Below are 20,020 nucleotides of genomic sequence, written 5' to 3'. Positions count from 1 at the left end.
TATGAAAAGACAAAAAGATATGACACTGAAAGATGAACTCACCAGGTCGGTAGGTGCCCAATATGCTCCTGGAGAAGAGTTGAGAAATAACTTCAGAAAAAATGAGGCAACAGAGCCAAAGCAAAACAATGGCCATCTGTGGATGTGACTGGTGATGGAAATAAAGTCTGATTCTGTAAAGAACAATATTGCATAGGAACCTGGAATGTTAGGTCCATGAATCAAGGCAAATTGCAAGTGGTTAAACAGGAGATGGCAAGAGTGAATATTGACATTTTCGGAATCAGTGAAATAAAATGAACTGGAATGGGTGAATTTAATTGAGATGACCATTATAACTACAACTGTGGCCAAAGATGCCTTAGAAGAAATGGAGTAGCCCTTGTAGTCAACGAAAGAGTCTGAAATGCACTACTTGGATGAAATCTCAAAAACGACAGAATGATCTCTGTTCGTTTCCAAGGCAAACGATTCAATATCACAGTAATCCAAGTCTATGCCCCAACCACTAATGCTGAAGAAGCTGAAGTTGAATGGTTCTATGAAGACCTACAAGACCTTTTAGAACTTACACACACACACACACACACACACACACAAAAAAGCCGTCCTTTTCATCATAGGGGACTGGAATGCAAAAGCAGGAAGTCAAGATACACCTGGAGTAAACAGGCAAGTTTGGCCTTAGAGTACAAAATGAAACAGGGCAAAGGCAAACAGAGTTCTGCCAAGACAACGCACTGGTCACAGCAAACACCCTCTTCCAACAAACAAGAGAAGACTCTACACATGGACATCACCAGATGGTCAATACTGAAATCAGACTGATTATACTCTTTGCAGCCAAAGATGGAGAAGCTCTACACAGTCAGCAAAAACAAGACCGGGAGCTGACTGTGGCTCAGATCATAAACTCCTTACTGTCAAATTCAGACTTTAACTGAAGAAAGTAAGGAAAACCACTATACCATTCAGATATGACCTAAATCAAATCCCTTATGATTATACAGTGGAAGTGAAAAATAGATTCAAGGAATTAGATCTGATAGAGTGCCTGCAGAACTATGGATGGAGGTTCGTGACACTGTACAGGAGGCAGGGATCAAGACCATCCCCAAGAAAAAGAAATGCAAAACGGCAAAATGGTTGTCTGAGGAGGTCTTACAAATACCTGAGAAAAGAAGAGAAGCTAAAGGCAAAGGAGAAAAGGAGAGATACACCCATCTGAATGCAGAGTTCCCAAGAATAGCAAGGAGAGGTAAGGAGGCCTTCCTCGGTGATCAATGCAAAGAAATAGAGGAAAATAATGGAATGGGAAAGACTAGAGATCGCTTCAAGAAAATTAGAGATACCAAGGGAACATTTCATGCAAAGATGGGCTCGATAAAAGTGAGAAACGGTATGGACCTAACAGAAGCATAAGACATGAAGAGGTGGCAAGAATACACAGAAGAACTACACAAAAAAGATCTTCATGACCCAGATAACCATGATGGTGTGATCACTCACCTAGAGCCAGACATCCTGGAGTGCGAAATTAAGTGGGCCTTAGGAAGCATCACTATGAACAAAGCTAGTGGAGGTGATGGAATCCCAGTTGAACTATTTCAAATCCTGAAAGATGATGCTGTGGAAGTGCTGCACTCAATATGCCAGCAAATTTGGAAAACTCAGCAGTGGCCACAGGACTGGAAAGGTCAGTTTTCATTCCAATCCCAAAGAAGGGCAATGCCAAAAATGTTCAAACTACCGCACAATTACACTCATCTCATACGCTAGCAAAGTAATGCTCAAAATTCTACAAGCCATGCTTCAACAGTATGTGAACCATGAATTTCCACATGTTTAACCTGCATTTAGAAAAGACAAAGGAACCAGAGATCAAATTGTCAACATATGTTGTATCATCAAAAAAGCTAGAGAGTTCCAGGAAAACATCTACCTCTGTTTTACTAACTATGCCAAAACCTTTGACTGTGTGGATCACAACAAACTGTGGAAAATTCTTAAAGAGATGGGAATAGCAGACCAACTTACCTGCCTCCTAAGAAATCTGTATACAGATCAAGAAGCAACAGTTAGAACCAGACATGGAACAACAGACTGGTTCCAAATTGGGAAAGGAGTATGTCAAGGCTATATATTGTCACCCTGCTTATTTAACTTCTATGCAGAGTACATCATGAGAAACACTGGGCTGGATGAAGCACAAGCTGGAATCAAGGTTGTCAGGAGGAATATCAATAACCTCAGATATGCAGATGACACCACCCTTATGGCAGAAAGAGAAAAGGAACTAAAGAGTCTCTTGATGAAAGTGAAAGAGGAGAGTGAAAAAGCTGGCTTAAAACTCAACATTCAAAAAACGAAGATCACGGCATCCGGTCACATCACTTCATGGCAAACAGATGGGGAAACAATGGAAATAGTGACAGACTTTATTTTTGGGGGGTGCCCAAAAATCACTGCAGATGGTGACTGAAGCCATGAAATTAAAGGACGCTTGCTCCTTGAGGAAAGCTATGACCAACCTGCTGCTGCTGCTGCTGCTGCTAAGTCACTTCAGTCATGTCCGACTCTGTGTGACCCCATAGACGGCAGCCCACCAGGCTCCCCCGTCCCTGCCATTCTCCAAGCAAGAACACTGGAGTGTGTTGCCATTACCTTCTCCAATGCATGAAAGTGAAAAGTGAAAGTCAAGTCGCTCAGTTGTGTCTGACTCTTAGCAACCCCATGGACTGCAGCCTACAAGGCTCTTCCGTCCATGGGATTTGCCAGGCCCAAGAGTACTGGAGTGAGGTGCCACTGCCTTCTCCGATGACCAACCTAGATAGCATATTAAAAAGCAGAGACCTTGCTTTGCCGACAAAGGTCTGTCTAGCCAAAGCTATGGTTTTTCCAGTAGTCATGTATGGATGTGAGATCTGGACCATAAAGAAAGCTGAGTGCCGAAGAATCGATGCTTTTGAACTGTGGTGTTAGAGAAGACTCTTGAGAGTCCCATGAACAGCAAGGAGATCCAACCTGTCAATCCTCAAGGAAAGTAGTCCTGAATAATCATTGGAAGGACTGATGCTGAAGCTTAAACTCCCAATATTTTGGCCACCTGATGTGAAGAACTGACTCATTTGAAAAGACCCTGATGCTGGGAAAGATTGAAGGTAGGAGGAAAAGGGGATGACGGAGGAGGAGATGGTTGGATGGCATCACCAACTGATGGACATGAGTTTGAGTAAACTCCGGGAGTTGATGATGGACAGGGAATCCTGGCGTGCTGCAGTGGGGTTGCAAAGAGTCAGACATGAGTGAACAACTGAACTGAAAATTTTTTTAATAAACGTTTTCTATTTCTAGGCTCACTTAGAACAAGTGACCAGTTCACATATGCCTTCTCCACAAGGATTGTGGCTGTAATAAAATAGGCAGCCAAAGAGTGCACCATGAGAAGTCAAAGAGCCAACTTGAGGAATATAACTCTGAAATCAAAAAGTAAAAATATTAGGTAATGACCCCCCCCCAATAAAACCCACTGAAGAATGCACCAAGTTGTACTATGTAGCAGCCCATCAGGCTCCTCTGTCCATGGGGTTCTCCAGGCAAGTATACTGGAGAGGGTTGCTACTTCCTCCTTCAGGGGATCTTCCCAACCCAGGGGTCAAACCCATGCCTCTTACATCTTCCTGCACTGGCAGGTGGGTTCTTTACCAGTAGCAGCAACTGGGAACCCCTTTAGTCGCTCAGTTGTGTTTGACTCTTTGTGACCCATGGACTATAGTCAGCTAGGCTCCCCTGTCCATGGGATATCCCAGGCAAGAATACTGGAATGGGTTGCCATTTCCTTCTCCAGGGATCTTCCCGACCCAGGGACAGTATCCATGTCTCCTGCTTGACAGGCAGATTCTTCAGGAAAGGGAAAATGTCCTAAATCTGATAAATGTACATGAAAGAATTTATTCTTATTTTCTATCACAAGATTAAGAAATTTTTTAGTTGCAAGCTAGATCTGGAAACATCTAAAATGTTAGTGCTTGAAGGGGCCATTTGAGTTAATTTAATACTGTACTCTAATATTACATGTTAAGCAAACTGAAGCTCAGAGATAGGCAGTAACTCCCTCAAAACTGTATTTTCCTGGAAGCTAATATTTTTTCATGTATAGGGTATAAGTACTGAATCTAGGAGGAGGTTTACTCAGAAAGTATTCACATTAATTTGGTCTAGTGAAAGCAGCACATCCTAGACAACCACACCTGCCTAGAAAGATGGAGAGGCAGGTTATAGTTTCCCAGAAATTTTAAGCTTATTTGCAAAGCTCTTATTCCACAGAACAGTGAGTTAAGAATGAATGTTTGTAGGTGTGTGGGGAAAAAAAAGAGTTCATGGTGAAGTAAATTTTAGAAATGATGGGTTGAACAAAGTCAGACTTCTTTCTGCCTAACCTGCTCAGAGCCTTTAAACATTCATGTTGACTGAGAATCACCAGGAATAGAGTAGTATGTGCTGGGTTTCACAAATTTATTTGGTCCTAAACTTTTTTTTAAGGTCATACTTGCTAGCAACTCCCTAAACAGTATACTAAGGAGTATATTAAAAAAATATTTGCCCATTATCTTTAAACCCAGAGATTAGAAAACTGAGCATTTTCCAATTACAATGTTAGTATCCCTTTTCTATCAGTCAGGGTTACAGCTATTGATAACCCCTTGCTCTGCATAATTCAATCAAATCTTACTGGAACAATGGCAGAATACAGAAATTGGATTACTCTAATCTAGAAAGTCACTACAAGGTTGAAATGTATTTGTTCAGAGTTCAGTTCAATTCAACATACATTTATTCAGTCTCTACTATACACATGGTTCATAAATTGACCCTTCCAAACATTAATACCTCCTTTCTTCTCTTTCAAGGATTTCAATTCTAATAAGTAAGTAAATTTACCACTGTCTCCCTTCTTGGTCCTGCCACGTATTGAGCTACCAAGCATTTTACTGCCATTTGCATCAAGGGAAGATGACCCCTAGGAAGGAAAAGTACAACAGAGAACCTACAGAACAAAAATTTTTGCTTTCAGACATATCAATTTTATTTTGAAGTGCTTTCGAACTTAGCAATTTCATTCCAATGTCCCCTAAATGTGCATCTGTGTACTAGCGTCATAACTAAGTAAAACAAAACTTGCTTTTGGAATTCATCTATATTCATTTGACCTGAGCTGGAAATTCTTCATTTACTAGGAAAATAGCATTAAAATCACAATGCTTCATTTGCAGCCAAGTAAGTTAAAAGGTAGAATCCTCAATATATATAAATTCTCATTACCTCATGATAGTCATCAGTTCCTGAAAACACATTTGGCCCTTTGTTGACCCTTCCGCCACGGTCTTTGCGTTTGACTTTTTTCAGCAAACCTCGTCCACGAGCAACATTAAAACTTTTAACCCTCTGCTCAGTACCTACAAAAGTTAAAATGTACTCTAGATGTTATAAATAAAACAGCACACCAACCTACTAGTTTACAGAGAATAGCATATTTTAAATAGTCTACAATGTACAGTGCATTCTTTTTCCCCTCTAGATTCAATGAAAAAACTAATTCCATCTTTACATTTTACTTTAAGGTACTGCTTCTTATTGTTTTGTTTCTCAAGTGATGTTAGCAACATAAGGAAGGCAAAGAACAAGGATACACGTGGCTGGAGAAGTCAAATCTACTTTTATCCTTCTCAATTCTCCTTAGAATATACAATTAAGGAGGTTTTCTGTTTTTTAAGAGAATTAAACATTGCATTCCTCTCTAAGGAAGACAATGAAGTATTATTAGTGATTAATTTGTAGCAAATTGTTTCTATTGATAATTCTGGATATCACATATATTGCCAAACAAAATTTATACCTGTCTTTTACTTTTGAAAAACTTGATGTTTAAAAGTATCTAAACAGATACTTAAATTATAAAAATTATATATTAGGGTAGTAAGTTACAATACAAAGTGATTTCTCATTTTACCGAAGTCATATTGAACTACCAAGTTTTACAGTGATCTTAAATCTACAAAACAGCCAATAAATGCATGACAAAAATGTTTCACTTCATTAAAAGAAATTAAAAATTAACACACCAATTTTCACCTCAAAGAAATAACGGTGGTAGGGATTTGGAGAAACTGGCATTTTCACACACTGGCAGAAGTGTTATAAACTGCTATTTTAACACCTTTTTGGATATCAGCTTGGTATATGGGTCAAAAATTTTCAAATGTGCCTATGCCTTTTGACTTAATTCTACATTTCAGCATTTATTATCAGGAAAAAATGTTTACCAAGATGAGATATGTATAAATATGCAGGGTTAATCACAGAATTTTCAAAAAATGGGTGCAACTTAAATCTCAAATAATTACTAGCAAACAAATTTAGCAATTTAATAGATAAATTATGGTGCATCTATTAGAATGTAGGCATTAGAACTACTCATTAACGTAAGAATGACAGAAATACAATTCACAGTTAAAGGGGAAAAAAGGAGTTTTAACAGTGTATAGTTTTTTGTTAAAAATAATTCTCAAAAATTCTAGAGAATGTTTGCCAAAAATATTAATAGTAATTGTCCCTGGGTGTAGAGATTCAAATTGTTTTTATCTTTGATCTTTGCTGCGTTATCATTTTTTACACATAGAAAAAGTTTTCTGCATTTAACTATATATTACTTTCATAATTCTGGGGAAAAAAATGAAATTCAGAATAAAATGCAATACTCAATTCATTAACAGAACAAAAAGAAGGAGTCTGAAAGGAAAAACCCCAGGTAGGAAGGGATGAACAAGAACTTCACAGTCCCTTTATTCCCCAAGTGAAATGATCCCTGACACCACTATGTCTGACTCCAGGAACAAACGTGCCAATTACAACAGCACATGTATAGACAAATTCCTCCTCTTTAGTTCAACAAAGCCTCGGTTCACATTTTTCAAAGGAATTTTGCTAGGAAATCAAGAAAAAATAAAGCCATAAAAATAACCAAATTTACTCATAATGGACTCTTTTTTTCAGTGCTAATTAAAAGATGTGAAACGAATTGCCAGTCCAGGTTTGATGCATGATACAGGATGCTCGGGGCTGGTGCACTAGGATGACCCAGAGGGATGGGATGGGGAGGGAGGTGGGAGGGGGGTTCAGGATGGCGAACACATGTGCACCCATGACGGATTCATGCTGATGTATGGCAAATCCAATACAATACTGTAAAATAATTAGCCTCCAATTAAAATAAATAAATTTATATTTTAAAAATAAAATACAATAAATAAAAATAAATAAATAAATTTTTAAATTTACATTTTAAAATTAAAAAAAGAAAAGATAGTTACGTAGGGTTTGGGTTTCATCGCTTCACCTCAGCCTCATCTTGCTCCAGTTTTCTTGAAGCATACATGCTAACTAGACAGTTTTTAAGGCTAATTTGACCCTTATGTGATCCATAATTTCTATGGAGACTTGTCCTGGTTTTCCCAAGGATGATGTACCTCAATATAACAGATGAATAGGTTACCATTCCAGAAATTTCTTTAGGTTTTGTTGTTATTTCTGATTCAGAAAAATGTGTATAGTCCTTGGTTGGGTGGATGAAAACATGTGCATGTATGCACTTCCGTTTGCCACATCACTCTGCTTGACTCCCCCTCCCAAACTGTAGTTATTTTATATTGTTACGTTAATCCATTATGTACCCACTGTTTCCATTATGGCTTGCGATTGTAATTCTTTTATTTTTTGTGCAGCTATTGATTGTGAAAACTGATAACATCTTTTACTCTTGTGATTATGTAGCTATTACTCACTTAATACCCCTGTATCATGATTGGTCAACAGAAAAATAATAGAACTCCATATCACCCAAACTAGGATCTAACAAAAAAGCCTGTAATCACTTTTTAAACTCCAGAGGCACATCAGAGTTATCTCGAAACTTTCTGAAAAATAAAAATGATCAGTTATTGCTTTTTTTCTCCAGAGCTCCAGATAAGTTTCTAATGAGCAGTCATGTTTAAAAATGATGCTTTTGAACTGTGGTATTGGAGAAGACTCTTGAGAGTCCCTTGGACTGCAAGGGGATCCAACCAGTCAATCCTGAAGGAAGTCAGTCCTGAATACTCATTGGAAGGACTGATGGTGAAGCTGAAACTCCAATATTTTGGCCACCTGATGCGAAGAACCAACTCATTGGAAAAGACCCTGATGCTCGGAAAGATTGAAGGAGGGAGGAAAAGGGGACGACAGAAGATCAGCATCACCCATGCAATAGACATGAGTTTGAGTAGGCTCTGGGAGTTGGGTGATGGACAGGGAGGCCTGGCATGCTGCAGTCCTCCTCTTTGGGGTCACAAAGAGTCAGACACAACTGAGTGACTGAACTGACTAAACTGGACTATATGATGATCTTTTATTTTTATCTAGTTTGTTTCACTTTTTCTATTTCATATTCAGTGCCTCATTTCATTTAGTTTATGTTTTCCAATTTCTTGATCTCTCTTTTATTTTTATTTTTTGATGTTCTTTCTCAAGCCTTTATCAAGTATAGTAGAAAAGCTTTTGTATACATATGTATAAACATGTATAATACATATATTTTAGAAAAAATATGAATTTTTACATAACAAAAAAATATGACATTTTGATTTCACTTGTTTGGCTTAGTATGAATAGAATGCTAGATTTCTAGCATTTATTTAGGTTTACTGTATAGCATAGGGAACTATAATCAGTATCTTGTAATAACCTATGATGAAAAATAATTTCAAAAATAGTACTTGTGTAACTGTATAACTGAATTATCTTGCTGTGTACCTGCAACATTTTAAATCAACTATACTTCAGTAAAATACATATATTTTTTCAAAAGTATATAGTCTTGAGTATATTTAAACAGCAAAGATGATCACTACATTTTAAACTCTAATAAAAGAATAGCTTTCCAGGATTCTGTCTTTATACGGTCTAAAATATAAAGTAACACAAGGTAACAGTTGAAAAGGATAGGTAATTTTTTTTTCAGTATACTGATACCATATAGAAGAGAGGGGAAAACTTGGAAAGTGTTTCTACATTTTATATACTTTAAAAATATTAGGAAATCTATTAAATGCAAATTTTAAGATATCATGCAGATTGAAATATCTATAGATTTTTGTCCTCAAGGTCTACAAAATAAAGAAAAACAAATTTAGGAACAACAGGAATAAACTGACGATAACAAAGGGCTAAGAAATTTAAGTTTTTACTTCATAGCTACCTGTTTATCTTAATAAAGTTTTCATAGTCAAAACCAGACAATTTCAAACTTACCTTGCTGAATTCCTTTCAATCTTTGTTTTTTCCCTGGTTCTTTAGAAAAAGATGATCCTAAAGAAGTAGTCGAGGTTTCTTTAGCTTGCCTGTATTGTTTCAGCTGACTGGCAAAATCTTCCTCTGTTTCCTGACTGTAGCTACCAAAGTTGTCATCACTGTAGGTACTGTACTCATCATATTCTTTACTTTTAAATTTTCTGTTATGTTGACTCTTCTTTGATGCCATGTAGCTTCCTGATATATGTCCATGCTAAGTAAAAATGAATAATCATTGTCAGGATTTTTCAGTTACATATAGAGGAGTTGATAGTAACATAGGACATCTTCCCCCACCCCTCCACCCCTAGAAAGCTGGGAGAAGAAGGGGAAAAGAGTTGTTCTGTCTTGTGGTTAGAATTTATCTATGGAACTATTTAAAACTAAGTTTAAAAAGCTAAATGCTACTCTGATGTTATTAAACACTGTAATGTTCATAAAACCTTGCTGGTGAGTGTGTCTTGTTCACTTTGTTTCCCATGCCCATGTCTTACATTTCTCATGCTCCATACCTCAATATTTGTATCCACAAGAATACTTTAAAATCCGTATCAACATACACGAATTCCTTCTCCAAAAACCCAAAGAGGTCTTTGTGAAAATAGAAAAAAAAATAGTAAAATAGCTTGGAGAAAGGGTAGAAAATATACAGTCTCCTTAAGATTGAAAAATTCCCAAATGACATGTTTAAGCATATTATATTTAATAAAAAATATGTAAGGTCAAATTTGTAAAAAGAAAATGTTGCATATGAGATTTAATAGGAAAAAATAGAGATGTCCCTAATAATGAAAAATATCTAATGAATAAATTGCTCATTAGAAACTATTTATTGCATTTATCCATTATGAATTTTATTGCTTTTTACTGAAGCATGTAAAAATAAAAAATACATTGTAGTCCTAGAAGTTTATTTAGTGATAGTATTCAAGTACTTCTCTATTCACTGAAATATTTTCATTACTTCTATCATATCTTGTCAATTTTTTATTAGAAAGCAAGAAAAAGAATTGCACATAATTACAACTTGAGGATCTAGAAAAAGTCAGACCATGACTCATTTTCAGTTTAGTACATTTTAAATGTGATATAAAATACTACCCTGGCAGAATACCAACATGAGACTGTGTTTTTAATAAAATACAGAGAAATATTAAGTCCTTTCTAGAAGAGTCGGGCACGACTGAGCGACTTCACTTTCACTTTTCACTTTCATGCACTGGAGAAGGAAATGGCAACCCACTCCAGTATTCTTGCCTGGAGAATCCCAGGGATGGGGGAGCCTGGTGGGCTGCCGTCTATGGGGTCGCACAGAGTCGGACACGACTGAAGCGACTTAGCAGCAGCAGCAGCAGCAGCAGTAATTATAAAATAGAGAAAAAGTATATAACTGAAGCAGTCAAGAAAATCAATTAACATCGATTTTGAATTTTGAAGACACTGTATTAGACTTCCAAAACTCTTCTTTCTATAAATATAAATTTATTTTTTTAATTTATTTATTTTAATTGGAGGCTAATTACTTTACAATATTGTATTGGTTTTGCCATACATCAACATGAATCTGCCACAGGTATACACGTGTTCCCCATCCTGAAACCCCCTCCCACCCTCCCTCCCCATACCATCCCTCTGGGTCATCCCAGTGCACCAGCCCCAAGCATCCTGTATCATGCATCGAACCTGGACTGGCGATTCATTTCATATATGATATTACACATGTTTCAATGCCATTCTCCAAAATCATCCCACCCTCACCCTCTCCCACAGAGTCCATAAGACTGTTCTATACATCTGTGTCTCTTTTGCTGTCTCACATACAGGGTTATCGTTACCATCTTTCTAAATTCCATATATATGCCTTAGTATACTGTATTGGTGTTTTTCTTTCTGGCTTACTTCACTCTGTATAATTGGCTCCAGTTTCATCCACCTCATTAGAATGAATTCAAATGTATTCTTTTTAATGGCGGAGTAATACTCCATTGTGCATATGTACCACAGCTTTTTTATCCATTCCTCTGTTGATGGACATCTAGGTTGCTTCCATGTCCTTGGCTATTATAAACAGTGCTACAATGAACATTGGGGTATGCGTGTCTCTTTCGATTCTGGTTTCCTCGGTGTGTATGCCCACCAGTGGGATTCCTGGGTCATATGGCAGTTCTATTTGCAATTTTTTAAGAAATCTCCACACTGTTCTCCATAGAGGCTGAACTAGTTTGCATTCCCACCAACAGTGTAAGAAGGTTCCCTTTTCTCCACACCCTCTCCAGCATTTATTGCTTGTAGACTTTTGGATAGCAGACATTCTGACTGGTGTGAAGTGGTACCTCATTGTAGTTTTGATTTGCATTTCTCTGATAATGAGTGATGTTGAGCATCTTTTCATGTGTTTGTTAGCCATCTGTATGTCTTCTTTGGAGAAGTATCTGTTTAGTTCTTTGGCCCATTTTTTGATTGGGTTGTTTATTTTTCTGGAATTGAGCTGCAGGAGTTGCTTGTATATTTTTGAGATTGTCAGTTGCTTCATTTGAAATAATTTTCTCCCATTCTGAAGGCTGTCTTTTCACCTTGCTTATAGTTTCCTTTGTTGTGCAGAAGCTTTTAATTTTAATTAGGTCCCATTTGTTTATTTTTGCTTTTATTTCCAATATTCTGGGAGGTGGGTCATAGAGGATCCTGCTGTGATTTATGTCGGAGAGTGTTTTGCCTATGTTCTACTCTAGGAGTTTTATAGCTTCTGTCTTACATTTAGATCTTTAATCCATTTTGTGTTTATTTTTGTGTATGGTGTTAGAAAGTGTTCTAGTCTCATTCTTTTACAAGTGGTTGACCAGTTTTCCCAGCACCACTTGTTAAAGAGATTGTCCTTTCTCCATTGGGCTTCCCTGGTGGCTCAAAGGGTAAAGCAGCTGCCTGCAGTGAGGGAGACCTGGGTTCAATCCCTGGGTCAGGAAGATCCTTTGGATAAGGAAATGGCAACCCACTCCGGTACTCTTGCCTGGAAAATCCTATGGACAGAGAAGCCTGATAGGGCTTCCATGGGGTCCATGGGGTCACAAAGAGTCAGACACGACTGAGTGACTTCACTTCACTTTCTCCATTGTATATTCTTGCCTCCTTTGTCAAAGATAAGGTGTCCATAGGTGCATGGATTTATCTCTGGGCTTTCTATTTTGTTCCACTGATCTATATTTCTGTCTTTATGCCAGTAACATACTGTCTTTACTGTGGCCTTCTAGTAGAGCCTGAGGTCAGGCAGGTTGATTCCTCCAGTTCCATTCTTCTTTCTTAAGATTGCTTTGGCTATTCGAGGTTTTTTGTATTTCCACACAAATTGTGAAATTATTTGTTCTAGCTCTGTGGAAAAATACAGTTGGTAGCTTGATAGGGATTGCACTGAATCTATAGATTGCTTTGGGTAGTATAACTCATTTTCACTATATTGATTCTTCCGATCCATGAACACAGTATATTTCTCCATCTATTAGCATCCTCTTTGATTTCTTTCACCAGTGTTTTATACTTTTGTATATATAGGTCTTTTGTTTCTTTAGGTAGATATATTCCTAAGTATTTTATTCTTTTCATTGCAATGGTGAACGGAATTGTTTCCTTAATTTCTCTGATGTGAAGGAAATGCAGCCCCTCGGTCTCAACAGTGGGCCGCGCGGACAGCTGATCCCCCTCCCACTCCATGGCAATGAAGCCCCAGCCGGCCCCGCGCCACACACTCCCACCAAGTCAGCGGTGAAAGGGCCTTCACCTTCCTGCAGGCCCCTAGCACACACGGTGCCAGGGGCCGGCTTCCCGGCCTCCCATGACTTCCCACATTCTTAAAGCAACGTTTTTAAAGTTTATCAACTGTTCTCAGTCTAGCACTTCAGAAATTCAGAAGTGGATTTAGGATTATAGCCAAAAGGCAGTTCCTTACATTTTTCAAAAAGCCACTATTAAAACAAAAAATAATTGTTTTGATTAAGCTGAAGATTAATTCACTGAATGGTACTTACTTTTCCTTTTATTAAAAATGTGATTGTATTAATTTTTCAATGATATATTTCAATGCTTAATTACTAAAGATTACTGTTAATGGGCAACTATGAATTTTCCTCTAGAAATTAGATGCTTTCCACAAAAACTTTTAAGCATTAATATTAATCCAGTTCTCTTGATTTTTCACAGCCTTTACAAAAATAATGTTCATAATTCCTACTTTTTCAAGCAGAATTACCCCTAAACTTTCAATTCATCCCTCCCTTGATTTCCCAACTGCAAATAATCCTATCCCTCTAATGATGCAAATCTCCCATCTCAGGGCTCCTTCTGCAGTGACAGACTCTAATGTGCCTGCTGCAGTGCTTGGTGTTTACATCAGGGCACCACCCAAGCTCTCTTGGAAGTGCTAAATGGACTGAGGGGGTACAGAGAAGCCCCAGTTCTCTAGAAGAAGAGCTCCTCATGCTTCACAAGCTCATCATCTGGAATGAACAAAATGTACTCACCAGCAAGGATCTAGCAAGTATTTTTAAAAGCCCTCCTAAAGATAAAAGAAACAAAAAAGACTATAAATTCTACCAAAAGATTTTCTCCAATCACTTTGCTTATTGATTATTAGGCTATATACCTGCTAGAATGTCTGTGGGGGCAGATTTGGTTTCCGTAATACAGGCTATCATTATGAACATGAAATAATAGTACAGGAGACCCTGAACAAGGATGAGGAAAAAGGAAAACATATTAAGTACTTCAATTTCATAGTTAGATGCTAATACTATATTCTATTATTGCCTTTTAGAGTAAAAGTTTCAAGTAGTACCTACTTATAATCTCATTAAATGAGATTTTTAGGATATACTTTCTAATCTCAGTGAGTCAACCCTAAAGCTTATGTGAAGGAAATGACCCTGAACTTTCTTTTCTAATGCCAGATTAGGTAATTTAATTCAGATCAGCCCTTCTCCTAAAAAAAAATGCAGAAAAGGTAGACAAAATATTTTTTTTCAAACTGCTATAGACATCAGAGAGCTAATAAATTAGTGAAGGATTTCTGGACCATTATTCATGGAGTAGCTGAAAATCCCCAGAAATGAGCAGTACTTGGAGCTGTTTTTGCTCTGAAAGCATTAGCCCATCATGAAAAAAACATCTGACAGGTTCAACAATACTTTTGACTATCCTTTTAACCTTTGGGAACAAAAGGAGAAGTCCAGAGTCTGGAAAGAGTGGAAACGTTAGTAATCCCCAGCTGCCAAAACTCAGAAAGTCTGGGGTTTTTAAGGTATACACACACTGACCTGAATACTCCTCAGTACTCCTGAGAGCACCAGGATTTTTCCAGCACAAAGTAATTATTTATATTGAAGTCTTGCTCATACAATCCAATATACTTAAGGAAGATATAAAGTATATCATGTTTTACTTTTTTTTCTGTTTAAAATACACCAAATAACGTTTGCACTTGAAAAGGTAGATGGCACAAAAGTCATATATTGAAGCCCTAACCCTCAATACCTCAACATGTGAGAGTGTTTGGAGAAAGGGACTTTAAAGTGGTGATTAAGCCACAATGAAGATGTTAGGGTGAGTCCTGATCCAATTTGACTGCTCTCTGTCTAAGAGGAAATTTGAACACACAGAGGAACCAAGGGTTCACATGCGCAGAGGGATGATCATACAAGGACAAAGCAGCAAGTAGGTCTACAAGCCTACAAGTCTACAAGCCAAGGAGAAAAGCCAAACAGATCCTTCCTTTGCAGCCCTCAGAGAAAACCAATCCTGCCAGCACCTCAATCCTGGACTCAGATCTAGCCTCTGGACTGTGAGAAAAGTAAATTTCTGCTGTTTAAGCCACCAGTCTGTGGTATGTTGTTATGGCAGCCGTAGCAAACAAATACATGATGTATTCTTTATGTTCAAAGATTTGAAATTTGTAGCATGTTTTATAGAATATTTTTTTAAATATCAGAAAGCAAAGAATGAAATTGAAAGCTTAATTCTTCTCTTTAAAAGGCAGTAATTCAAAATATATCATTTCACACCCATTAGGAAGGCTCTTGGGCTTTCCAGGCAGCTTGTTGGTAAAGAATCCACCTACAATGAAGGAGATGTGGATTCAGTCTCTGGGTCGAGAAGGTCCCCTGGAGGAGAAATGGCAACCTGCTCCAGTATTCCAGCCAGAAAAATCCCATAGACAGAGGAGCCTGGTGGGCTATAGTTCATGGGGTTGTAAAGAGTCAGACACAACTTAGCAACTGCACACATACACATAAGAAGGCTCTTATCCAAAACAAAACAAACAAAAAACAGAAAATAGCAAGTTTGACAAGGATGTGGAGCAATTAGAAAAGTCGCAAGCACTGTTGGCAGAAATGTAAACCGGTGCAGCCTTTGTGGGCAACAGTTAGTAATTCCTCAGAAAGTTAAATGCAGAAATAACATATAATCAAGCAATTTCACCCCTAGGTCTACACCCCCAAAGAAATGACAGCAGAGTCTTGAAGAGATGTCTATACACTCACATTCATAGAAGCATTAACAATAGGCAAAAGGTGGAAGCAATCCAAATAACTATTAATAAAGGAATAAATAAACAAAATCTAGTATATATCTATAATAGAATATTATCCAGCTTTAAAACGGAAGGAAATTCTGATACATACTATATAACATAGATGGAAAAAATTTTTTCAACAAAGATGAAAAAATTATGCTAAGTAAAAAAAGTCAGATACAAAAGGACAGTGTGTGAAGTGCCCAGAGCAGACAAATTCACAGAGATGGAAAGAATAGTAGTTACCAGGAGTGGGGAAGGGAGAAATGAGGTATTACTGTTTGGCAGATACTGCTTCTCTTTAGGATAATGAAAATGTTCTGGAAATGGATAGAAGTGATCATTGCAAAACACGGTAAATACACTTAATGTCACTGAGAAATTGTTATTTTAAAATGGTGAAAATAGTGAGCTTTTCCAAAGAAGATATATGAGTGGTCAACAGGCACATGAAAAGATGCTCAATATCACTATCACTAATCATCAGGGAAATGAAAATCAAAACCACAAGGATGTATTACCTCACACCTGGCAGAATGGCCATCATCAAAAAGATAAGAAATAACACGTATTGGTGAAAATGTGGAGGAACAGGAACACTTGTACACTGTTGGTGGGAATGTAAATTGGTGCAGCCACTACAGAAAACAGTACAAAGGTTTCTCAAAATATTAAAAAATAGAACTATCATATGATCCAGCATTCCACTTCTGGATATTTTCCCAGGGAAAATAAAAACATTAATTTGAAAAGATATATGCACCCCTATGTTCCCTGCTGCATTATTTACAGTGGCCAAGATATGAAAACGACCTAAGTGTTCATTAATGGATGACTGGATAAAGACATGTAGCACATATGCAATGGAATATTACTCGACCATAAAGAAGAATGAAACCTTGCCATGTGCAACAACATGGATGGACCTACAGGGCATCATGCTAAGTGAAATGACTCAAAGAAAGATAAATGCCATGTTATTTCTCTTACATGTGGAATATAAAAACCAAACAAATGAGCAAACAGCAAAACAGAAACAGATTCACAGAGAATCAACAGGTGGTTGCCAGAGGGGAATGTGGATAAAAGAAATAGGTCAGGGAGATTAAGGGGTAGAGCCTTCCAGTTGTAAAATAAGTGAATCACAAGGATGAAATGTACAACATAGGGAAAACACAGTAATGTAGTATCTCTGTAGGTGACAGCAGAGATGAATGGATAAAGATATGTAGCACATATACAATGGAATATTACTTGGCCATAAAAAAGAATGAAACCTTGCCATGTGCGACAACATGAATGGACCTAGAGGGCACCATGTTTTAAGTGAAATAAGTGAAAGTCTGGTAACCAGACTTGTGATGGTATCATTTTGTAATGTACAGAAATAATGAATGCTATTATTATAATACACTGTGTACCTGGAACTAACATAGTGTTGTAGGTCAATTCCACTTCAATTTTTAGAGAAAGAAAAATAGTTAAAACTGTAAATTTTTGCTATGTATATTTTATGACAATAAAAATAAAGAAATACCTGAGAAAATGGAATGTCATAATCTCTGTAGAAACCAGATCTTTTTCTGTGGGAAGTTTCTGTATGTTCAACCTCTGAATCAAGGCTATAGTCTGAGCTATCATCACTGGATGGAGAATTATGCTAAAAGAAGGAAAAACCAAAACTGTTACGTTTACAAAAGGAAGAAAATTTAACTAGTAACTGAATAAGCTTGTTTCAACCAGAGGGGCCAACCAATAGATTATATCATCCTAGTAGGTTCTGAAGTATTAACTGAAAAATTCTTGCTCCAAAGACCACCTCCACCCCAGCTTCTCTAAAATTTTCTGAAGGAAAGTACATATTCCTCTTTTCTCAGAGATTTTATGGCAGCATTTTCTCCATCATCCCTTTGGCCCAAGGATTTCAAACAGAAAATATGCTTTCAAGGTATTTAAATTTAAGTTAATCTTAAAGAAAATAAAATTGGTTCCTCATCACCAAAAAGGTCCTAGAACATGAATTGAGTATGAATTATTTGTTTTTACCTAAAATAGCTTTAGAGTTCTTAATCTATTGTATAAGTACCCTAAATCTAAAAGATACCAAAACATTCCAAATTATAAATATAAAACAAATACAATCCATAAAATCAAACAAAGATGAAATGCAAACCATAAGTAATTGATACTGATTGACAAATATCATGAATAAGTTTTTTCAAGTATGAATGCAATTTCACTCATTCAGATCACCAAATCTCCTCCATCTGGTCAAAATAATTACCTTCCCAGTTTGAGCATCCTTTTTAAAAATATTTTTTAAAGTTCTTATCAACAAAGACACTGGCTCTGTATTTTATCATCCTTACATTTCCAGCATGAAGGTCTAGAACAAACTCAGTAAAAATGTGCCAAACTAAACTGAGCTCTTGATACTTTGACAGAAGGATCTGTTTTCCTCTATTCCATTCTTACATGCTCACTTAAGATGACTGTTTTCCTCTACATTGTTCTTAAATGTTATGGGGTTTAGTTTTGTGGTGCTGCTCTGTTTCTGTTGATTTGATAGGTGATATGAAGATCTTTTTATAATTCTGCTATGAAACACTTCAAGCTTAAGTATCTAATCTTTTTGGTTAGGATTTGAAATAAATATTATCAATTTAAAAGCCAAATTTGCTGTGTTATTAGCAGAAGCCAGCTCTGGTTCTGAGAGAACACTTCTCATTTGAAGAACACTAAGAAGACTTGCCTAAGAAGAAGTTCAAAGAAGGGCCTTGCTTCAGGAAGAGCCATCAGAGAAGAGAAGATTCTGCTAAAAGAAGAAGAGTCTTCAGGCTATCCCCCCAAAATGAGTCTAGAATACAGATTTAAGAAGCCATTAGGTAGGCTATTATTTAAAAAATATACTATGTGGTTCATATATAGTAATAACTAAGAGTAATTATTAACCTGAAATTAACAACTGGACTACATTAAAAATAGCTAGAAATAGAAGAGAGTAATTAAAATTATTACATTTTTAAGTGAAAAGGATAGTACACTTTTTATTTCAGAATTTTTGTGTTTCTTTTTTGGGGTATTGTTTAGTATCTGTTTAGCGTTTGAAAGTGTTCCTTTAATTTTGTTATTTTACTTATAATACACTGGTAGATTATTTCTTTCAACCCACTTGGTTGCTAAGTACTAAAGTTCAAGTCTAAATGATTGTTTTCTGTGGGACTCTTTAACAGCATGACACCACATCTTGGTGAGTAAAGAGGGCAAAAGACGGATAGTCAAGAGCTAATTAACAGGATGGCCACTTAGTGCACCCTTCAAATATTCAGTGCCAGAAAGAAATTAGAGACTTCAGTGACTTCCGTGAACATGGCAGCCTTTTCATGCCTTTTTGCTTTTGTATTCTTTGTGTCTCTTCGGTCAACCGACTAATTCCTACCTGTCCTTCAAAAATCTACCACAAATAAAGAAAATAGTTTTCTGTTTCACTGTCTATTTTTCCATGTACCAGTATCACACTGCTTTAATGACAGAAGCATTAATGTGCTTTAATATGTTAGGGTCACCTCCTTTGGGGGTTTTCCTATCTATTCTTGGATGGTAGTTTTAAAGGTAAAGTCCACAAATTATTACTCCTGTCCTCAAGAGGTAAAGATTAATTCTTCTCCCCTGAGTGAGGCCTAAACTTAGAAGCTTATTTCTAGTAAATACATCTTGTCCAAAGTGCTTAGGTTAAGAAGACTGTAGCTGTCATTGTGGGTGCTCTCGCTTGCTCTCTCACTGTTGGCTCGCTTGCTTCGGAGGAAGTGAGCCAAACCATGAGGACGCTGCTGTGACATGTAAAGAGGCTCACATGGTGAGGAGCTGAGGCTGCCAAGAGCCTCATGACTGAACTTGGAAGAGGAAATGACTGCAACCTCACAAGAAGTGCTGAGCCAGAATCACAGTTAAGCCATACCCACATTTCTGACCCACAGAAACAGAGAGGCAAACTTTCGTTGTTTTAAGCTTCTAAGTTTGGAGTAGCAGTCTGTGCAGCAACAGTTAGCTAATACAGATTCTGGAAATGTGGTGCTGCCA

At 37.1% G+C, this 20,020-nt stretch overlaps 1 protein-coding gene across 4 annotated transcripts in view; it reads right to left on the bottom strand.

Moving 5' to 3' along the window:
- The window catches only part of ZC3H6 (zinc finger CCCH-type containing 6), a 75,291-nt gene that overhangs the window by 22,020 nt on the left and 33,251 nt on the right, over positions 1–20,020 (bottom strand). For 2 of the 4 annotated variants that reach the window (XM_060413987.1, XM_012173915.4), the window contains 3 exons: positions 17,478–17,600; positions 9,346–9,598; positions 5,323–5,456 (listed from right to left, as the gene is read on the bottom strand). In XM_060413987.1, coding sequence (XP_060269970.1) covers positions 5,323–5,456; positions 9,346–9,574 — 363 coding nt within the window. In that variant the 5' untranslated portion in view covers positions 9,575–9,598; positions 17,478–17,600. Of the gene's footprint in view, positions 1–5,322; positions 5,457–9,345; positions 9,599–13,892; positions 13,928–14,014; positions 14,097–17,477; positions 17,601–20,020 lie in introns of those variants that run through there. The other 2 variants (XM_027967128.3, XM_012173916.5) reach the window with 2 other exon arrangements.

The sequence above is a fragment of the Ovis aries genome, chromosome 3 (assembly GCF_016772045.2).
Source record: "Ovis aries strain OAR_USU_Benz2616 breed Rambouillet chromosome 3, ARS-UI_Ramb_v3.0, whole genome shotgun sequence".
In the NCBI taxonomy this organism is placed as follows: Eukaryota; Metazoa; Chordata; class Mammalia; order Artiodactyla; family Bovidae; genus Ovis; species Ovis aries.
This window is presented reverse-complemented; position numbering and strand designations above follow the sequence as displayed.